Genomic DNA, 23,312 nt, shown 5'->3' on the forward strand with positions numbered 1-23,312 from the left:
GGTGATATCTTGACCAATACTTGGAGGAAGAGCCTCAAATTTGGATCGAGTTCTTCTCTATAATAAGGAGAAGCTTCCCTCAAAAAATCAGCAGCAACAAATAAGGGGAACCCCAAATCAACTTGAGTGTCAGGGTTTTGAAAAACTTGACAGCTGAGATCGACTTTTTGGTTGAAGGACTGAGGCTACTGTTGAAGGGGGGATGTGTGCACAAAGAAGATTGATAGAAGCTGTCCAAGGGTGCTGATGTGGATCTTCAAGGATGGAAGACTCGATCTCCAATATTTGGGCAGATTCGATCTTCAAGAGATAAAGACTCCAAAATCACAGAAAGTGGCAGCAGCTATCAATCCAAGAACAATCTTCTAAAACATAATCTGATTGAGGTAGATAGAGGACAGCACAAGATCAATCGATCACCTCATATGTGCTGCCCTTAGTGCAGATTTCGGACCAAGAAGAAAGGGAGAAGAAGAAGAAGAAGGTGGGGAAGGTAAAGAAGATCGAAGATGAAGAGAGGGCTGTGAGAGAGAGAAAGAAACGATGGGGTTAAATGCTGGTTCTAACCCTAGATCAGATTTTTCTCTGATACCATGTTAGAAGATGAGAAAGAATGATTGAGAGCTGAAATGCTTGAGTGAATTATGTCTTCACTCAGCCCCTTTACTTGTAGATTTCATTAATAGGGCAGAATTACAAATATAACCCTCCATAGCCGACTATGATAGCTAGAGAGGGGAATAAAGGAAATAAAACATAGAAAATACTTTAGTGAAATATCCACAGCCATTCTCTCCCACAAAGCCAACAAAGCCCCTGGTCCCGATGGCTTTAGTATGGGTTTCTTTCTCAGTTGCTGGGACTCGATCAAAGGTGAGCTCTTCAAAGCCATCCGTAGCTTCTTCTTCAAACCCAGTCAACTGGCCCAGATCAATCAAACCTTCCTCTGCCTCATTCCTAAATTGGATGCAGCCTCCTCCTTGTCTGATTTCAGACCCATCTCGCTTTGTAACCTTCTCTACAAGTTCATTGCTAAGATCCTCCCCAATAGGATCCAGCGAGTCATCCCTGATCTGGTCGGCCCCAATCAAAAAAATTTCAGGCCGGAGCATCGCGGAAAATATCATCCTCTGTTCCGAGATTGTTCGGGGCTTTGATCGTAAATCCCATTCCCCTGCTGCTCTTATGAAGATTGATTTGCACAAAGCTTTTGATTCTACCCGCTGGGATTTCTTTTGCAATGTGCTTACCCAAATGGGTTTTCCTAATGCTTTTGTGTGCTGGATTCACACTTGCATCTCCTCCCCCTCCTACTCTGTTCTTGTGAATGGCTCCCTTGCTGGTTTCTTCAAGTCTTCAGTTGGTATCCGCCAAGGTTGCCCCCTCTCCCCCTTCCTTTTCTCCCTTGCCCTTGAAGTCCTCTCCAGGAGTCTCCAATCCAAAACCGATCTTCACCTCATTTCCCCCATCCCCAAATGCAAGCACATCAACCTTACCCACCTGGCCTTCGCTGATGACTTGATGATTTTCTCCAAGGCTTCCCCCTCTATTGCTGCCATCATGTCCTCCCTCCGCCAGTTTGAAGACCTATCCGGGCTTTGAATTAACCTCCTTAAATCCAAACTCTTCCTCACTGGGATCCCTGAATCTGACAAAGATTCCCTTCTCGGCCTCACTGGCTTTTCTCTAGGCTCCCTCCCTATCAAATACCTTGGTCTGCCTCTCATCCTCGCCAGGCTCTCCAGCCATCACTGCACCCCCATGCTTGATATTATCCGCAAGCGCCTTCAGCTTTGGAAAGGCAGATTATTATCCTATGCCGGTAGGCCTGAATGTATCAGATCGGTCCTCCAATCTTCATACATTTATTGGTGTGGTATCTTTGCCATCCCTAAAGCCACCATCAAAGCCATTGAGAGCCTTTTTTGTGCTTTCCTTTGGAAAGGGAAAGAAACCTCAAAATTCCTGCACCCAATCAGCTGGAAATCCGTTTGTCTTCCCAAGGCTGAAGGAGGCTTAGGCATTCGCCGCATTCAGGACTCCAACAAAGCCGGAATCCTAAAGCTCATCTGGAAAATCTCTTCCAAGCATGATTCCATCTGGGTTAATTGGATCTACTCCCACCTTCTCAAGAATGATTTCATTTGGACTGTTCCTTTACGCCCTAACGCGTCTTGCGTGTGGCGTAAGATCCTCCTTCTCCGGCCTCTTACCCTTTCTGGCACCTCCACCGCCATTGCTAATGGCTCCTCTACTTCCCTTTGGCTTGACCCCTGGCATCCCTTAGGCATTCTCTACAATGTCTTTGGCCCTAGAGCTATCTACTCTTCTGGTATCCCCAAATCTGCCCCCTGTCTCTCATCATCTCCCTTGGTTCCTGGTCCCCTCCTTCTCCTCTTCCCCCTATCCTATCCCAGATCTGGCCTACCCTACCACCCATTCACCTTCCCTCTCCTACCCTTGCAGACAAGGCTATTTAGCTTCCCTCCCCCTCTGGCAGTTTCACCACTAGATCAGCTTTGAACTTTGTCCGCAACCCTTCCGCCCCCATCCCCTGGTACAACCTAGTCTGGTTCAAAGGCTCTATCCCCGCCATAGCCTTACCGCCTGGAGATCGCTTCACCTTTGCCTTCCTACCCAAGCTTTTTTATTGTACCGCCACATCACTGTCCACCCTTCTTGCACCTTTTGCTAGAACGGTTTTAAGGACATTGCCCATCTCTTCTTTGCTTGCCCCTTTTCTTCTACAATTTGGAAAAAAGCCCTCTCTTCTATTTGGCACCAAAGCAGGAGATACCTTCCATTTGACCAAGAATGCATCTGGTTGACCAAAGCCTTTAAAGGCAGCACCATCTATGATAGTATTGGCAAGCTTGTTTTTGGCTCTGTTGTCCATCATATTTGGATGGAGAGGAATCTTAGGAGATGGACTTCCAAATCTAGATCTTTCGACTTGATTTGGAAAGACATCTCCTTCGAAGTTTCCTCTAAGATCAGCACCATTCCTCATCGGCGCCTCATGGATACCCCAAGGAACAGGCACATTGTTGTTACGTCCAGGCTCCTCCTTTCTCTCAGAATCAGGTCACTGCTAGTGGAAAAGAGCAATATTTTCCTGTGAACATCAGTTCTGAGTTGATCAGGCAATGGATTCAGCTAGGTTACACCCATCTCCACCTTGGTGCCGTCAAGATAGCCATTACCTTCCATGGTCGAAAGGGTCTCCCGGTTCCCATGCGCCTTAATCTTCTGGACACCAGATTTCGGAATTTTCCACATGCAACCATTACGGACGTTCAGACCACCCTGAACGATGGCACTGTCTTCTACACGGTGTACCCTAACTACAATATTTCTCTGCAAGATCCGAACCTGCCTGATGCTTGGCAATTTCTGATTCAGTTGACAGGTGCGCCTCAGAAAGAAACAGCGATTGCAGCTACTCTTCACTACCAGATCTGCTACAGACTCCAAAACCATGCCATGAACCTCAATACTGGATTCTCCAGTAACGATGCAGCTCTGTTTGTCCAGATCGACGAGGATCGGATCCCCACTATTACCCATGTTCCCCGACAGATCGACAAAGCATCCCTGCTCAAACTCATTCCTGAGTCATGGATCACGGCGTATGAGTCTATTCATAACATCCCAGCTGCTACTCCGCCTCTGACGGCTACAAACCCTGTCCATCAGCCTCTCGAAGATGGCCGCACACTTGTCACATATCCAAAGCCTGCTGATATGTGTACTGTGCTTCCTTCGGCTTCCCCAGCATGGTGGGACGACGTCGACGATCTTGAAGAAGATCCTCAACCTCCTCCACCTCCGAAGCCAAAGAAGAACAAGCGCCAGCCTGACCCTCTATGGCTCCGCTATCAGGCCGGCTATCCAAACGTCGGACCCCTTGGAGAAGACCGTGGCAGATATCAGTTTATCGTGGACTATGGCAATAGCAAACCCTGTTCTTTGGGTTGCTGTTCTCCGCCACCAGCTCAACCTCCTCCACCGGTCACTCCCTACTGCAAGCCAGATTTACCTCCGGCTCCGCCTTCCCCCCCAACGGCTCCCCCGTTGATGTTGTGGCAGACACAGATCCAGCAGCCCATTCCTTGTTTTATGGCTTCTAGTTCGGAAGGGATCAGCAGAAATTTCCCTCCCACTGCTGACTATGAAGATGCTGATTGACGCCGCCACAAGTGGAAAGTCACTCCCCCTAATGTCCTTGACAATTTGGGACAGATGGCCACCAACTCCACAGTTGAAGCACAGCTAAACTGGCAGGCAGAAAATGCTTTGGTCCAGAACCAGTATCTGAACAAGCTCCTTTCCTACCAGGAGCACCATACTCTTGCTCTCCGGCAGAATGAATCTGACATCCGTTACCTCAAAACACGGATCGAATCCCTCCACCAAGAGCTAATGACTATAGCTATGATGGTGAAGGATTCCTCATATGCTTCTTTTCTCATCTCTGGCCGAGAAAAGGAAAAGAAACTGTTGGAAGAACAGCTCAGATTGGCTCAGACTCAACCGTTTCCGTCAAGCCCCACTCTCTTCCCTGAATCCTTTACAACCCCTATTTACCATGAGTATTCAGCTCCACATAGCTTTCCCACTGCTATATTTAAAGAATTGCAGGACCAGCAGAGACATCTAGCCACCCTCAAAGCCAGATCCCCAAAACCAAAGCAATCCCATACATCTTACCCTGTCTCTTCACAACCTGTTTTTCAACCCACTCCTATTTCCCTGCAAAAACCCATGGTTCAACCTACTTTCCAACCTTTACCTGACCAGCAGATAGGATCATCTAGGTTTGTTCCCTGGGTTCCTCCCAGATCAAACCCTGATACCCCTGATTCAGCCTGTCCCGTTATTCCTCTCCCGGAAAACACTAATACCCTCAGCACTTTCCTCACTCAGTTGACCCTGACTCAACCTAAAACCATACCTGTTTTGTCCATGGCCAACGTTTCCTCTGATACCTCCTTCTCGGACACTGCCTCTTACAGTTCCCAGAGTCCTTTCCCTGCCTATCAAACCAATCCCCCGGCGCCAGATGCCTCCCAGGCTCCAACTGAACCTATTGTCCATAGCAGCGACAGTGAGGTTGACACTGCACCACAGCAACAGCAGCAACAACCCAGGGCCGCCCCTGCACCTCTCCATATTCCACCTCAGGCTCCTAACCCCAGTCCTTTTGCCAACCAGGACCCTAAACAACTATTCACCTTTGACGGTCTCCCATTTCATAAATGGCCTGAGCGCATCTCGGAGTTTCATGCCTGGCTTACTGCAGAAATGTTGGTTGCTGGAGCCACTGACGGCACTGTCATTATCAAGTTCTTGGCCCGAACCCATGGAACCCTCAGGGAATGGTTCATGGCCCTTGGTGGTTATCGGCAACTCCAGTGGACTCAGATTCCTATTGATGTTTTCATCGCACAATTGTACAATGAGATGATTGGACCCATTGAGAACAACAGAATCAAGGCCTGAGAGGAATACTTCCAGATGAAGTGTTGTTCCTTTCAGAAGGCTGATCTTGCTAAGCACTATACACGGATGTTAGACCGTTTTTACATCCTTGGCGGATTAGATGACCCTAATATGAAACAGGTGTTCCTCAATTCTTTCCCAGAACCTTTGGGGAAAGAGGCCGTCAAATCCTTGCAACATTTTGGTCTCCGAATTGATCAAGCTCCTATAGGCCGTCTCTATCAAGAGATCCTTAGTGCTCTGCAGAAGTTATGTGATCAGCAGCTATTCTTCAAGCAATGGGAAAAGACCACTCATAAGCTCACAGATGCTTGCGACACATCCTATCTTAAGATCAAGTGCAAAGACAAAGACTGTTCTTGTCCCTCTAAGAAGAAGTCCCACTTCTCCAAGATCAGTTCCCATCCAGAGAAGCATCACAAGAATGGTACCCACAGGTTTCATCGGTTCAAACGTAAGCATCGACATAGATCTCAGCAGCAGCCTTAAGTTCTTCAAACGAAAGAAATTTCGGCAGAAGACCTCTACCAAGTGCTATGCGTGTGGAAAAATTGGCCATTTTGCTCGCAATTGCCCTGACAAGGCCAAGCAGGCCAAATTGATGCATATGCTTGCCCCCTTTTCCATCACTGATGATCCAGATGCAGATGTTGAATCCCTTTACTCTGTCGATGATGATTTCTCCCCGGACCTACTATTTGTCCTTGAAAATTGGGAAGAAGAAGCAGACTTGGATACCTCCTCACCCGAATCCGAGTCCGATGGATTAGACCCCATCTACCCGATGGCCTCTCCTTTGTCCTCTCCTAACCCTCCTAAGTCTCCAGCTTTTGCTATCACCAAGACCCCACTTCCTCAAGCTCGTCTTTCCATCTCTCCTACCACATGGGACCGTCCTATCAAAGTTATTGGATATTTTGATACGGGTTGCTCTACCACCATATTAGCCCCCCATGTCCTTCCTTCTGACTGTTGGAAACCTCACAAGCAGTTCTTCACTGCAGCTGATGGTCAAACCTTTTCGGTCAACCTCATCTCCAAAAACCCTATCCGTTTCCACATATTCCCCTCTCTTACCCTTTGTCACACAGTATTAGGATCCTCTCTTCCAGGCCGAGACGCCCTTATTGGCTTTGACATCCTTTGCCAGTTACCCCACCTAAGATGGAGTATCCATGGTCTTAGCTACAAGAAGCAGTTCATTCCTTGGACACCTGTTCCTAATTGCGGAACTTGTTTACAAACTGAGCCAGTCATCTTCATAGTCCTGGCGCTGGAGAGGGTTGCATGGCGACCTACGCCATGGCGACCCTCTTCGATTTCTTCTTCCTGCCTTCGATTTCTTCTTCCCTCTTCGATTTCTTCTTCCTGCCTTCGATTTCTTCTTCCCTCTTCGATTTCTTCTTTCCCTCTTCAATTTCTTTCGATTTCTTCTTTCCCTCTTCGATTTCTTCTTCCTGTCTTCTTTCCCTCTTCGATTTCTTTCGATTTCTTCTTCGATTTCTGAATTTTCTTCTTAAAACTTGAGAAACAATAGAGAAAAAATAAAACATGGCTTGAGTATACATCTATTAACACATTAAAAATAGAGAAACTAAAAAATAAAACATGGTCGACATGCTCGCCATGGCGTTGCCATGGCGGGCGACATGTCGATATATCGACGTGACACCCCTCCACCGACTTGGATCGCCGTGACGCCGTGACAACTATGGATAGTAGTTTGTTGCAGTCCCCTTCTAGTTTAAGGAGGACTTGACCCTGGTGTTTCTCTTTCTTCCCCCCCTTTCTTTGTACATTCTCCCCCCCTTTTTTCTCCCTCCGGCCCCCTCCTGGGGTTTGGTAATATATACTTATTCACCAAAAAAAAAAAACATAGAAAATACCCAAAATACCCTTATTGGGTTTACATATCTCAACATTGATTTAAATAATGTGAGAGCTAATAGACCAACTCTTGTCATGATCACTCACTAAAACTAACAGTCAAGGTTCCCTACATTTTAGATTGGATATAGAATGTGCCAAATACCACCAAACATTAGAAAGAAGGATTTTAGATCAGAAGCCTATTATCTTATACACACATGCTGTGTATGAACACACACAAGTGCAGACATACACATACACGCACACACGCACAAATACGAAGCACCGGAATTATGTTTATAATACCATGGCTATCATTGGGATAAGAATTCCTAAACTTCATGTAAAAATTTGAGGCTTATCAAAAGAAAGGAACAAAAGACCTTTACAAAGGATAAGTGGTCAATAGATTTGACTCAAAAATGAAAATCAGATTTTGGTGCTATCTTATTTTATAGGACTGAATGGAATTAAAGATGCTTCACTTTGATCTAGTTCCATTCATATTTTACGGAAAATCTAACATATGTTTTTCTTAATTTTCTGTAAGTTCAGAGCATGATGTATAAGATAACTATAAAAGAAAACACACGTCGCACGATATAGAGGAGATAGCATACAACCTTTTAATATCATTATTACAATCTCACATTCATCTTTTCAACCCAAAAACTGGAAAAGAAGAACTGCATCAGAGTGATTAGGTTGGTGTTTGTTGAACAACAATAATGCGTTGTCAGTTCTGTATGACTTTCAAGTTTCAAGGATCAAGATTATCAAAATATAGACCATGATTTTTTTAAGGAGAAATGTTCTTTGTGGGGGAGTGTACCCCCTACGCCCAGACACATGGGGGCAAAATGACCGCCCCACCCCCCATGAAAGGTGGTAATGACCGCCCTGTTGATGCCACCGCGTGCGCTCCCATTGGCCCCGTGCACGTGCAGGGGCCACACTCCCCTACAAAGACCTCTTGCCCTTTTTTTAATGTCTTGATGTATGCAATTATTGGTAATCACATTTATCAACAACTAACTTACAATCTGATTGATGAATTCTGAAGAGCATCCTTTAAAAAGAGAAACCTTTTCAATGAATGGCTTGTATATCTTGTGTGAAATCTGCCAAGGAAAAAATTTTCATGGTTGAAGTACGAAAAAGTAAACACAAGTTACATAGAAAAGAAAGAAAGTCTCCATCAGGGATACCATAGGTACAAGAAGTAGCAAAGTCAAGAACTCTTTGAGTAAAATGATGGATCAAGCAAAATATAGATTTCTTCACCTGTAGGTGCAACCTGGCTTCAAAAAGAGCTTCAGTGGGAAACATATCAGAAATTACACACACACACATAATGAGAGAGAGAGAGAGAGAGAGATGCACACACAGGCAAAAGAAAGAGAAGATCACACAAAAAGTTTATTTGTCTTTAACAGTTGATTAACCTCTCCATGAGATTCCTTTTAGACTATGTATTCAATAAATCAAACTTATATTGTTGCAATTCTCTTAAATAGCACAACTGACATAAATAAATGATACTAATAAGAATTCGCATGCCAAATCTATGGAAATATAAAGCCCAATTAAGAAAAATATTTCTCTTAAGAAGTTTCTATTTTCTGTCCTATTGTATTAAGAGTTATAATTCAGTTTTCTTTCAAAAAACTCAATATTTATGGTCAGTTCATAATTTACGGAAGAGTAAAAGTTAGGTATTTTGAGGTTTGGACGGTCCCTATAAAGCCTATAGAGTTGATTTAATTGGTGCAATTACCTGCAGTTTGTCATGTTTGGCTAGTTAGCTTGAAGGATCTGGTACTGGTAGTTACTGAGATGGATATTCACTATAGTTAACTACCAAATGATTTACAATCTATTTGGCCCCTAAGTAGCACCTAACTTGGACCAAACAGAACACTTCTGATGCAGCCAGGACCCATAAACTTCTTTTCATTTCCAGACGAATTTTTATTGTGTAATAGGCCTGGGTTTTGGATTTCAATTTAGGGGCAAGAGAATGATAAACGGTCTTGTAGCCCCTGCACCAGTGCGGGGGCCAGTGAGAGTGTGCACAGAGGCATTGGCTTGGATGGGATTTTCGAATTCACTGAGGGTCGAACGATCTTTTTGCATGCTTCAGTGTCAGGGTGTAGGAACCACACAACCGGTTAGTGTTCTTTTTCACTAAATTTAGTTATCTTTTTTCTTTTGGGTTTTGGGTTAGCTTGGGAAACATGTAGTCTATAGATTAAAAAGATCTGAAATTCAAGAATGTTGCTGGCCTGAAGTTGACCAATATGACTTGTTTCAGAGAATTTTTCTTAATTTTCTAGATTTTATCTTGGATTTCTATTGAGCAATCTCAACAGGTCCATGGTCAGCTTCTTAACCCTGAAAGTTTCTCTTAGGTTGAAATTTTGTAGACTGTATCAGAGGACAGGTCTGAAGAAGATACTGTGACATACTATTTTATTGTGGCATATATTTATCACAACACTATAGCAGTTCAGCATATTTCCAAAAAAGTTTTGATGCATTATTTGTTAATTGGTTTCAATTGTGCAGTGCTATACCTTCGAGAGTGATCTACGAATCTGTTGTAATTAGAAGGTTAACTTTTGGGGTCCTGATTTAAAAAGCTACTTAGAGCTTAATTTCTAATCCTGATTTGCATCAACTTTCCAAAACCATTATTCTCTGTTTTTTTCCTTGAATCCATGAAGAAGCCACTGATATAAAATTAAGCTCAATTCCTTATTGCATGACATGCTCCTGGCCTGGCCGGCCCTTAAAATATCAACTTTCCATTAAGAATGTTCTGGACTAAAATAATGAGTATACTTTTTTGCTTGTGATAGATATTATAATATGAACAGCCAATATTCTAGACGGTGGACCTCGGCACAACAGTAAGGTTGCTCCATTTTGACCTAGTGGTCACGGGTTCGAGTCAAGAAATAGCCTCTCCGCGAAGAGGGGATAAGGTTGTGTGCATTATGACCCTCCACAGACCCCACAGTGTCAAGAGCCTTGTGCACTGGGCAAGCCCTTTTAATAGCCAATATTCCATTTTATAACCTGAAATGCTAGTCGTCTTCTTTATTTCTTGCCAATGATAAATATTCTTACAAATACAGTTCAATGTATAACCAGTAAACCAAGACCAGTAAACCAAGACTACCACACAAAGACTTAATAAGGACAAATGCCTCCACACAATGACCACCTTTCTCTCTAGTCGCATCACTTTCTTGGACCTAGATTCCAATTTATTAATTTGAATTTCAACTAACTTCCCTTCAACTCCTGGTGATTGTATGATAAGGACAAATGCCTCCACACTCCTGAATCATCCACATAACTGCTCAATATTTATTCTTCACAAAGAATATCTCCAGAGAAAAGCAGATTTGATCCAAACCATGACATTCCATTTTCTCGAAACTATCAATTAAGATGCACGTTATACTTTGGATATGCTTCATTCCTTAGCAATTGTTTGTGAATTTACAAAGAATCGTGCAGTTTACAGCATTTAGTCACCTACAACACCATCCCTAGGTTTAAAATTTCTATCAGACTATGACTTGTAAGATGCTTTGCCACTGAGCATAAAAGGTTTGATGCACTCAAAGAAAAATAGCTGATAAACTTCCGGGAATAACCTGAAGTAGAACCTTGACTTCGATTATGAAGATAATGTATTCTCACATTTCCTTTGTTAGGAATTCTTTTATGTTATCTCACATAGCATTCATCACCAGATAAGTTACACCTCACTCATGGCCTCCTCCAGTCCTGCCCCTGCTTCCCACTCTCCTTCCCCTGCTCCTACTCTGCATCCCCCTGTTTCCCAGCCTCTTTCTTGGAGTTCCATCCTTGGTGCAGGTTCCTCTCCCAGATCAGATGGACTTCCCCTGCACTTTGTTCCTTCTGCTTCAACTGGCCCTTCGAAGGTGGTCTGCTGCCCTCCTGAACTGCTCTCGGATGAAGCAAAACTTTGGGAAGATTGCCTTGTGGGCAATTTTCTGGGTCCTCGACCTCCTTTTCCTATTGTTAAGCTTTCCCTTTCTAAGCAATGGCGTCCCCATGGTACTCTGGATACCTTTATGCTTGACAATGGGTTTTTTATCTTCAAATTCTTCTCCTCTCTCGACAAAGCTCGAGCCTTGGAAGGTGGCCCTTGGCTGGTGGGTAAAAAGCCAATCTTCTTGCGTCAGTGGACTTGCCAATTACAACTCAGGCGCTTGGACCTTTCCTCCATCCCTCTGTGGATCACTCTGCCAGGACTGCCTCTTCACTTCTGGTGTACTGATGGTCTCAGCCTGATCGACTCTGCATTGGGAAAACCTTTGTTCTCTGATGTGCGCACTCGTAGGAAGGATCGTTTAGCTTTTGCGAGAATTTGTGTTGAAGTTTCTGCTACGGACTCTCTCCCTTCGTTCATCACTGTCAACGAAGGCGAGAACTATTCTTTCAACCAGGAAATACACTACGATTGGCTCCCGCCTCATTGCCTGGTTTGCAAAACTTTCGGCCACGGCTCCCAGCATTGCACTCCTGTTGCCCAGCCCTTGGTTGCTGAAACCACTGATTTTCGAGTCAATTCTTTTACTTCGGGGGAAGTTGGACCTACTTTATCTGTTGATATTCCCCTGGAGAGGCCTGCGAGTTTGGCCACTGCAAGAGCTAAGCCGTTGAATCTTCTCAATAGGGATGTTCGTTCCGCCTCTCGAGGCCGTTCAAGATCCAGATTTCGGCAACTGAACCATTGTTGGAAGAAAAAGAAACCGCCGGAAAGCACCACGGAACTGTCTCAGTCGCTGCAGCAGCCCTGGTCAGACGGTCATAATCGTTTTAGCCTCCTGGCCTCGTCTGAAGACTCTGACCCTATCTCGTGTCCCGAGAAGCTACAGTTTGAGGTTCTCCCCCGGAGCAGATCTCGCATGACAGAAGATCCTGCTGCCGAGACTTCTATTCTAGGCTCTGGCTTAGAAAATGGTGCTGCTCTTGCTTCGAAGTCTTCGTCTGCTCCTCTGGGATGTGCAGCTTCTCCCCTGACCTCTGGTTCTTGCGAGTTGTCTCTACCTGATAACGGAGAAGACCCTTCTCTGCTTTCCCCTTCTTTATTGAACCCCGAGACAACTTCTTTTACTATCTTGAATCAAGTGGGCCCCTCCTCAGTTGACCCCCCTCCTCCATGTGGCCACTTGGGCTTTTCCCAGTCTGACTTACCTTTTGAACCGGGTTCCTTTCCCCCTGGCCCAGTTGTCCCATCCCACTTTCTCTCCTCTGGGTCGGGTTGCTCCATCCCAACCCCTTCTTTCTCTCGGGCGGGTTCCAACTCTCTGCTGGGTCCTGGACCCGACCCAGTTCTGATGAAAACTTCGTCTTCTACACCCGCTTCTCTTTCTTCCCCTGCTTTACCTCGTCAGCCCCTCCCTACGCCTCCCACTCCTTCTGCTCCCTCCGGCAGCTCTTATCGCCGGCGGCATCATAGTGAAACCAGATCTCGAGCAGTGTTGACCAGGCTCCTAGAGCCTTCGTTGCCCCTTCAGCCTTTGTCCAAATGATTCACGGCACTGTCTGGAATACTCGCGGTCTCAACTCTCCCGCGAAGCAAGCTGCCGTTCGTATGCGTATTAGAGATTCTCGCTCGTGCTTTTGCTGCCTCCTGGAAACCCATATTAAGGAGCCCAACTCTTCCAAAATCCTTGCCTCCATAGCTCCAGGTTGGTCTTTGATTTCCAACTACATCCATCACCCCAATGGCTGAATCTGGCTCCTGTGGGACCCCAAAAAAATCTCCATCTCCCTCTCAGCTTCCTCCTCTCAATTCCTGCATACCAAATTCTCTGATTCCTTAGGCCACTTCTCCTTTTTTTTCTCTGTGGTCTATGCTGAAAACTGCCCAACTCTCAGGTCTTCTCTTTGGGCTGATCTTAGAACCTTTGTTAGCCAAGTTGGGTCCCAGCCTTGGGGCCTTGGAGGAGATTTCAACATTATTCGTTTCAGTCTTGAAAAACAGGGGGGAGACCACTGTGACCAGGTTGCTATGAATGACTTTAACGATTGCATTGAGGATATAGCTGTAAATGACCTCAGATGGACTGGGTTTCCTCTTACTTGGAGCAATAAAAGGGCTGGAAACAGTCGCATTGCCTGCAAATTAGACAGACTTCTTGTTAATGAAGGGTGGCTAAACTCCTTCCCTTCCTCTCATGCCTCCTTTGAAAACCCAGGCATCTCTAATCACTCTCCCATTTCCCTCGCAATTCAACCCTTCACTTCTTTTGGCCCCAAGCCCTTCAAATTTTTTGACATGTGGTCCTCTCACCCAACCTTCCTCCCGGTTGTGCTTGAAGCTTGGCAAAAGCCTGTCCTTGCCTTCTCCACCCCTCTCATTGCCTTCTCCAAGAAACTCAAAAATGTCAAGGCTGCTCTCAAGGACTGGAACCTAAACATCTTTGGCAACATCACCATCCAAGTTAAAGATTGCAAAGACAGACTTGCTGCCATTCAATCTAGGCTGCAGACTGACTTGCTCAATGATTCCCTTGCTTTGGAAGAAAAAGAGGTCTCTATTCAACTTTCCACCTTACTAGCCAGAGAAGAAAGTTTCCTCAAGCAAAAATCAAGAATCAAATGGCTGGATTTGGGGGATTCCAACTCAGCTTACTTCCACAGGTCGGTGAAAGCTAGAGTTAATTCTAACTCTATTGTTCAGCTCACTCGGCAGGATGGCTCTGTTGCTAACACAGTTAAGGATATTAAGGACATGGCAGTTCAGCACTTCAAAGGAATTTTCTCTAGGCCTCAACAGGAGCATGTGTCTGTCCCTATCCAATTGCTCAACAAGTTTGTTCCTTCTGAACTCTTGGATTCCCTAAGTACTATTCCAAAAGAAGATGAAATTGTGAAAGCTATTCATTCCCTCAAGGTCAATGGAGCTCCTGGGCCGGATGGTTTTAGTATGGGATTCTTTTTAGCTGCTTGGGATATCATCAAAGCTGACCTTATAGCTGCCATAGAGAGCTTCTTCCTTAATCCCAATCAAGTCAAGGGCATTAATCACACCTTCCTCTGCCTTATCCCCAAAAAGGAAGGTGCAATAGCTATGAATGACTTCAGGCCCATTGCTCTCTGCAATCTTCTTTACAAATTCATAGCTAAAATTCTTGCTATAAGGCTCAAAAGTGTGGTGGACATCTTGGTGAGTGATAACCAAACAGCCTTCATCCCTGGCAGGAACATCTCTGATAACATTCTTCTTTGTAATGATATTGTCAAAGGCTTTGATCGGAAGAATCACTCTCCTTCGTTACTCCTGAAGATCGACATCCACAAAGCTTTTGATTCTCTTAGATGGGACTACATTGCTCAAGTGTTGACTCAGATGGGGTTTCCTGCTCCCTTTGTTCACTAGATTAGCACTTGCATCTCTTCCCCAAAGTTCTCAGTCTTAGTTAATGGCAGTCCGGCAGGGTACTTTGGAGCTGATGTGGGGATTCGGCAAGGATGCCCTCTTTCCCCCTACTTGTTTACTATTGCCATGGAAACCCTCTCCAGGCAGATCCAGCTTTGCACTGACCAGCAGCTCATCTCTCCTATGCCCAAGTGTAAAGGGCTCAAGCTCACCCACCTGGCCTTTGCAGACGACTTGATGATATTCTCCAAGGCTTCGCTTGCCTCCTTAGAGACTATTTTACTTTGTCTCCAGCAATTCAAAGAGCTCTCAGGTTTGCGCATCAACCCATCCAAGTCCCTCATCTTCTTTGCTGGAGTTACTGAGGCTGACAAAGCAATTTTCCTAGCCATCTCTGGCTTCACTGAAGGTCAGTTGCCTGTCAAATACTTGGGGATTCCTTTGATCACTGCTAGACTTTCTGCTCATCACTGCACCCCCTTGTTGGACATGATCCGTAAGAGACTTCAACTATGGAAAAGCAAGCTTCTTTCGTATGCTGGCAGGCTAACCCTCATTAGATCAGTTCTGGAAGCCTCGTATATCTACTGGTCGGGTATCTATGGTCTCCCTCAATCTACTATCAAGGCCATGGAAGCTCTTATGGCTTCATTCCTTTGGAAGGGCTCTGACTCCTCCAGGTTTCTTCATCCCTTGAGTTGGGTTGTAGTGTACCTTCCCAAGAAGGAAGGAGGTCTAGGCATTCGGCGTATCAAAGAAGTGAACTCAGCTGGTATCTTCAAGCTCCTCTGGAAGATAGCCTCAAAAAAGAAGAGCATTTGGGTTGATTGGATCTACTCGGGCCGCCTTTGCCATGATTCCATTTGGACTGCCTCTGTGGGTTCCGATGCTTCTTGGGTTTGGAAGAAAATCATTGCCAGCCGTCATTTGGCTCTTCAAGTCATTCGCTCTGCCATTGGTGATGGTCAGTCTACCTACCTCTGGCTTGACAACTGGCACCCGATGGGAATTCTGCTTCATCGGGTTACCCCCAGATCCATCTACTCCTCAGGCTTACATAGGCTTTCATTGGTTGCTGATATTTTAGACCACAATGGCTGGGCTCCCCCCATCTCTGGTCCTATCCTCACTCCTATCTGGAATGACCTCCATCTGGTCACTAGAAGGGTTGCCTCAAGAGGTGATTGCGTCAATTGGAACTCCAACAGCTCTTGCTCCTTCTCTTCCAAGGCTGCTTGGAATTTTATTCGCCTGAAAGGCCCCTTGGTCCCTTGGCACAGGCTCCTTTGGTTCAAGCATCACATTCCTAGGCATTGCTTTACAGCCTGGAGAGTTTTCAACAATTGTCTCCCTACTCAAGCCTTTCTTCGCAGCCGCCAGATCTCAGTTCCTCGTGCTTGCTGCCTCTGCTGGAACAATGATGAAGACCTTAACCATCTCTTCTTTGATTGTCCTACTGCAGCTGCAATATGGAAGGGGGTGCTCCTTAAATGCTGGCCTGTCCGAAGGCGTATTCTTCCCTTCGCTAGAGAATGGATTTGGATTGATATGACTTTCGCTGGCTCCTCTACTTGTGACACGATCGGGAAGATGACTTTCTGTGCTACTCTCAACCATATTTGGATGGAGCGTAATTTGAGAAAATGGACTTCCATCTCTCGGCCTTTCCAAAAGATTTGGGATTCCATTTCTTTTGAAATTAAAGCAAAACTATCCTTACTTCCCCCCTCTACTTGTAAAGACACCCATAGGAACAGGACCATTGTTCAGTCCTGGGGTCTCTCAAATGTCTCCTTGGTTGCTCCGGCTAATGCTTAGGCTGGCTGGTTGGGCTCTTCCTCTTTAGGGCCTTTTGTAATTTCTTCTCTTCTTTTGGTTTTGAATTTCTTATTCAAAAAAAAAAAAAAAAAAAAAGATGCTTTGCCACCCTAGATTTCCCACTGATCGTTTACTTGCTTTACAAAGACGCATTATAATACATCTATGTACCTATACATGAATGCATCCCCCTTACTTTGATATCTATCATCTTACTGTTTTACATTGGTCACATAAATACATAATTTTATCCAATATAAAGGGAGGCAAGAGATTCGAAAGTATGCTTCCATAACCTAAGCATCAAGCAATCCTACTGTAAGAGAACCTTCCACTTTTGAGAAAGAATTTCGTATGACCTCTTGTGGATATATTTACATGCATGATGAAATTAATTAAAATCCTATAGTTGTGTCCCTGTTTCCCGATTTGGGATGTTGTATCAGACACTCCACGTTCATGTCCACAGATCATAGTCCAGACCTTCAATTGTTCTGATAAATTCTTCACATTTCTTAATCAATAAAAAATAACTATTATTTTTAGTAGTCTACAAATATTATCTAGCTGTACTTGAGCAATTCACCGAGAGTAACATCAAACTTTTACCAACCTCAGACACCTAGGGACCATAGATGTTGTTGAGATGTGTTACCCGATATTATAAGGGTATTTTTGGTTTTTTATTTATGCTTTATTTATGTACTTTTGAACAAGGGTAGGATTGTAATTTGGGCTGTGACACTGTTCATGTTGTGAACAGTGTCGTGAACAGTGTTTCCCTTTGTAATCTCTTTTATTATTATTATTATAAATAGAGAGCTTGACTGATCTCATTGATCATTCAAGCCATTCACGAAATTCCTGTTTTGTTAACATGGCATCAGAGCCAAATACACTCTGATCTAGGTTTTCAAAACCCACCTCCCTCCCTTCGATTTTTTTTCTCCTTCCCTCCATCGAGCTTCTTCCCTTCTTCTTTCTTCCTTTCTTTTGGTTCTTCTTCTCCCATTAGGGCAGCACTACTGAGGTGATCGTAATGATCTAGCTGCTGCCCCAATATACCTCTTTTTTATGCCTCTTTTTTGGATCGAGTGGAGCTGAAGCACTGTCTGCGATTTGAAGATTCCTATTTTTTTTGGAGATCAGGCCTCTACATCTGTTTCGGCTGCATCTTCTATTGTGGGATCTTTATTTGATATTGTTCTCAGCCCCTATTCATTTCATCAGATTAGTTGAAGACCCCAGTCCCTTATCGATCTCTCTTCTAAGGGTTTTTTTCAAAACCTTGACATTAATCGATCTTGGGGTTGGGCTGCTGGTTCCTGCTGCATCTGATTGGCACCCTTGCTGCCTTCATTCGACATCATTCCCAGCCTACATGTCTGAGATTTTTTTCTCTAATACAGCCCTTTTCTATTGGGGGTCGATTCCAGAATTTTTTTGGATATTTTTTGGCTGTTTGCTGCTTCATTGAAGATTGGTTACCTGCTGCAATGACTGGTTCAGATTCTTCTTCGGCCTCTTTTGGCATTGATGGCCAGCCCCGGACTGATTTTCTTCCCCTTGCTGCCCCAATCAAACTTGATGGCTCTAACTACCTGAAGTGGTCTCGGTCTACCTATTTGACAGTAGCTGGCCGTGGCCTTACTGGCCATCTTCTTGGGACAACAACTAAACCAATGGAAGAGGGTTCTCAGCTCAACAAGTGGTTATCGAATGATGAGACGGTGATGTCCTACTTGATCCATTCTATGCAAGGGGATGTCTCAGACAATTTTCTTCTATTGGACACTGCCCATACTATCTGGAATGGTGCCAAAGAGACTTATGGTCGCACGGGGAATGATGCACAGGTCTATGAGATTCGAAAGAAGGCTAATGCCACTACCCAACAGGAGCTCTCTGTCTCTAAAAACTATGCTGCCCTCAAGAACATGTGGCAGCAATTGGATCATTACTCCGACTATCAGCCCTCTACTGCTACTGATCTGGCTGCCTATCGCAAACACGTTGACAAAATACGTGTCTATGATTTTTTGGCTGGACTAAATATGGAGTTTGATCCTATTCGGGTGCAAGTACTTGGGCCGTCCCCTTTTCCATCCCTAGAGCAAGCCTTGGCCTCGGTTCATAATGAGGAATCTCGTCGGGCTGCTATGCTGCATTCCTCTACTGTTGATCGCTCTGCCTTTCAAGTTGCTTCCAGTACTCCTTCTCTTACCACTACTGATGGTGGTATTGCTGTCCCTAAAGGTCATGTCAAGTGTGAACACTGCAACAGGCTCTATCATACTAAGGCTCAATGCTGGAAGCTCCATGGGAAGCCTCCTGATTTTGAGGAAAAGAAAGCCCGTGGGAAGTTTAAGCTCAAGGCTCATATGGCTGATTCTCCTACTACTGTTGCTGCTGCCCCTTCATCTGACATTGGGCTTACTTAGGATGAGCCCCTAGCTTTCCGTCGCATGCTACAGGCCTTTTCCGCTGCCTTCACTACGGCATCTACACTGCTGCCCCTCCTGGTTCTAATTTTGCCTCGGTACTCCGATCGATGAGTCCGTGTGCATCGGTTGTATCCAGTCCTTGGATTATAGATTCCGGTGCCACTGACCACATGACTGGCTCCTCCCATGTATTTCATCTTTATTCTCCATCTTCTGGCAAAGACAGTGTTCGAGTAGCTAATGGTTCCCTTTCTCCTATTAATGGGAAGGGTTCCATACGCTGCTTACCTACCCTTTCATTAAAATCTGTTTTGCATGTTCCGGTCTTTTCTACCAACCTTCTCTCTATTAGTAGTCTAACTAGAGATCTAAACTGCAAACTGACTTTTTTCCCTTCACATTGTGTCATACAGGATCTGGAGACGGGGTGCACGATTGGGGGTGGTAAGATGCAGGGTCGTCTCTACTTACTTGACCCGAGTCAGCCTTCTACTTTGCATTCGGCTTCCTCTACAGCTCATCATTTAGAGTACACCTCGTCCCCTGACCTTCATCTCTGGCACTGCCGACTTGCATTCGGCTTCCTCAACAGCTCATCATTTAGAGTCCACCTCGTCCCCTGACCTTCATCTCTGGCACTGCCGACTTGGTCATCCATCCCTTAGTACTTTGTCTCTTTTGTTTCCGAGCTTGATTAAGCATTGTAATAGGAATGAGTTTTTATGTGAGGCTTGTGTTTTGGCCAAACAGACTCGTTCCAATTATTCTTCATTAAATAAAAGAAGTGAGTTTCCTTTTGCTTTGGTTCATTCTGATGTGTGGGGCCCTACCCGTTGTACTTCCCTTTCTGGTCATCGATGGTTTGTCTCGTTTATTGATTGTTATACTCGTGCCACTTGGGTGTACATGATGAGCCATAAAAGTGAGGTCTTCCGCTGTTTTCAGTTATTTCATCGTATGGTTCAGACCCAATTCAATGCTACCTTGCGCATTTTACGCAGTGATAATGGCAGAGAGTACATGGAGGGTCAGTTCCAACTTTATTTGGCTGCACATGGTATTGTCCATCAGACCAGTTGTGTTGACACACCTGCCCAGAATGGGGTTGCTGAAAGGAAAAATAGACATCTCCTTAAGGTAGCCCGGGCCATTATGTTTGCACGGCAGGTTCCTTCTCACTACTGGGGTGATGCCATTCTTACCGCTGCTTATCTCATCAACCGTGTGCCTACCCCTGTCCTTAATGGTCGTTCCCCCGTTGATCTCCTCCAGGGTTCCTCCTCCTTTGTGGTTCCCCCCAAAGTTTTTGGTTGTGTTTTCTATGTCCGCAATCATCATCCTTATGGGAAATTTGATCCACGGAGCATTCGGTGTATTTTTCTGGGCTATTCTGCGACCCAGAAAGGATACAAGTGTTACCATCCACCTTCTCATCATACTTTTATCTCCATGGATATTGTCTTCCATGAGTCCTTGTCATATTATTCCCAGACACCTCTTCAGGGGGAGCAGGATCAGGGTTTTGAAGATGTGTCTGCTATTCTTCCGGCTTCTATTCAGGGGGAGCCCTATGTAACTTCAACTCCTATAGTGGCTCCTATTCAGGGGGAGCGTAGACCAGTCAGTCAAATCCCTGTTCATAAGGTATATACCCGGGAGCGCACAAGACAAGTTGAGACTACCACCACCACCATACCACCTCCACAATCGTCTGCACTTGATCCAGATCCAGACCCTACTACATCATCTGGTAAGGATCCTTCCCTTGACTTACCTATCGCTGTTCGTAAAGGCGTTAGGTCATGCACCCAACACCCCATCTCCAATGTTGTTTCCTATGATGCTTTATCTCCTTCCTATCGTGCATTTGTTTCTTCTCTTTCCTCTGTTTCTATTCCTCAGAAATGGCAGGAGGCGATTGCAGATCCAAAGTGGAAGCAGCCATGATGGAAGAAATGACGGCCTTACTTAAAAATGAGACATAGGAGCTAGTTGTTCTTCCTTTGGGTAAGAAACCAGTCGGGTGTAAATGGGTATTTGTTGTCAAGCAGAAGCCAGATAGAACAATGGATAGATATAAAGCCAGGCTTGTGGCCAGAGGCTTCACTCAGACTTATGGGATCAACTACCAGGAGACAATTGCCCTTGTTGCGAAGTTGAACACTGTCCGGGTCTTACTATCTTGTGCTGTCAACTTTAGCTGAGACCTACAGCAGTTGGATGTAAAAAATGCATTTCTTCATAGGGAGTTGGAAGAGGAGGTTTATATGGATGTTCCTCCGGGTTTTTCCTCTGACAAGACCCATGGGAAAGTTTGTAGGCTCAAAAGGGCACTGTATGGGTTGAAGCAATCTCCACGGGCATGGTTTGGTAGGTTTCATAAAGCCAAGGTCTCCTGTGGATACAAACAGAGTCATACTGATCACACTCTGTTCATCAAGCGAAAGGGAGAAAAGGTCGCTCTTCTCATAGTTTATGTTGATGACATAGTTATGGCTGGTAATGATACAGATGAAGTTTCTCACCTGAAGGCTTTCTTGGGACGGGAATTTGACATAAAAGATCTAGGACAGCTAAGATATTTTCATGGGATTGAAGTTGTCCGTTCTCCAAAAGGCATCTTTCTCTCCCAGAGAAAGTATGTTCTAGATTTACTATCAGAGACTGGTTTGCTTGGTTGTCATCCTTGTGACACTCCCTTGGAAGCTACTACCCGTCTGCAAGAGAAGGATGGTGAACCTATTGATAAAGGCAGATATCAACGATTGGTGGGCAAGCTGATTTATCTCTCCCACACTGCACCGGATATTGCCATTCTTTGTGAGTCTTGTGAGCCAGTTCATGCATGGTCCTTTTTCCACTCACATGGCTGCTGTTCTTCGTATTCTCCATTACTTGAAGTCAGCTCCAGGAAAGGGGATCCTTTTGTCTCCTCATGACCATCTTCGCATTAAGGCTTACACAGATGCTGACTGGGGTGGTAACCCTGACAGGAAATCTACCTCCAGCTATTGTACTTTTGTTGGAGGAAATCTAGTCACATGGGGAAGTAAAAAGCAAAATGTTGTGGCAAGATCTAGTGCTGAAGCTGAATTCCGTGCTATGGCCCAGGGCATATGTGAGTTACTGTGGCTTCAAAGTTTACTCCTTGATATCCGTGGTTCTGTTCATCTTACAATGATGTTGTACTGTGACAACAAAGCAGCAATTAGCATTGCCCACAATCCAGTGCAGCATGACCGTACCAAACATGTGGAGATTGACAGACACTTCATCAAGGAGAATTTAGAGAGTGGGCAGATTTGTATTCCTTTTGTGAAGTCTGGAGATCAACTGGCTGATGTCTTCACCAAAGGGTTGAGTGGGAAGTTGTTTTATCCTAGTCCAGTCAAGTTGGGCATGTGTGATATCTATGCCCCAACTTGAGGGGGAGTGTTGAGATGTGTTACCCGATATTATAAGGGTATTTTTGGTTTTTTATTTATGCTTTATTTATGTACTTTTGAACAAGGGTAGGATTGTAATTTGGGGAGTGTTGAGATGTGTCGTGAACAGTATCGTGAACAGTGTTTCCCTTTGTAATCTCTTTTACTATTATTATTATAAATAGAGAGCTTGACTGATCTCATTGATCATTCAAGCCATTCACGAAATTCCTGTTTTGTTAACAGATGTGTTTCTCGAGAGTTAATAAGCAGTTTGGGAGCATGACATTTCACAAGAAAACCCTCTTTAAAATTCCCAAGAGCAAAGCTAGCTACATGCCTGAAATAAGGAAAGTCTACCTCCACATCACAACTAAACTGCTCAATCACATATAGAATATTAATAAAATTATTAAATGTTTATGCATTTGACTTTATTCATGTATTTGAAACTCTTTGATGAGAAATTGGCAGTATGGTGGTTTCAGTTATGTTCTAACTTAAAACCAAAATTTAAAACAACTTAGAATCCTATAATAGTAAAGTTTTGATTTTTTTAAACCAACCTTTTACTAGCCCATATTATAAAGGTCTTTCCATTTTTTTGATGGTACACACTGTTTGACATGTCAGAAAATCATGACAAGTGATTTTCTAAGACTCGCAAACCTTATCTGCATGTAGAACTGGTATATATCCAAATTGCATAGAACAAAACCATGTTTAGAACGCTCTTCAATTTTGAGATCAACAGGGGAAACACTATGAAAATAGATCATAATTTCTGTAAATAAAACAAATTAGGATACCTCACTATATGCACAG

At 44.5% G+C, this 23,312-nt stretch overlaps 1 protein-coding gene across 3 annotated transcripts in view; it reads right to left on the bottom strand.

The window, feature by feature from the left end:
• Positions 1-23,312, bottom strand: part of LOC122667144 (potassium channel KOR1-like) — a 71,040-nt gene that overhangs the window by 30,632 nt on the left and 17,096 nt on the right. For all 3 annotated transcript variants that reach the window (XM_043863347.1, XM_043863346.1, XM_043863348.1), the window contains exon 6: positions 8,412-8,492. In XM_043863347.1, the coding sequence (XP_043719282.1) occupies positions 8,412-8,492 (81 nt within the window). The remainder of the gene's footprint in view (positions 1-8,411; positions 8,493-23,312) is intronic.

This window comes from Telopea speciosissima, chromosome 7 (genome assembly GCF_018873765.1).
Source record: "Telopea speciosissima isolate NSW1024214 ecotype Mountain lineage chromosome 7, Tspe_v1, whole genome shotgun sequence".
NCBI classification, from domain to species: domain Eukaryota; kingdom Viridiplantae; phylum Streptophyta; class Magnoliopsida; order Proteales; family Proteaceae; genus Telopea; species Telopea speciosissima.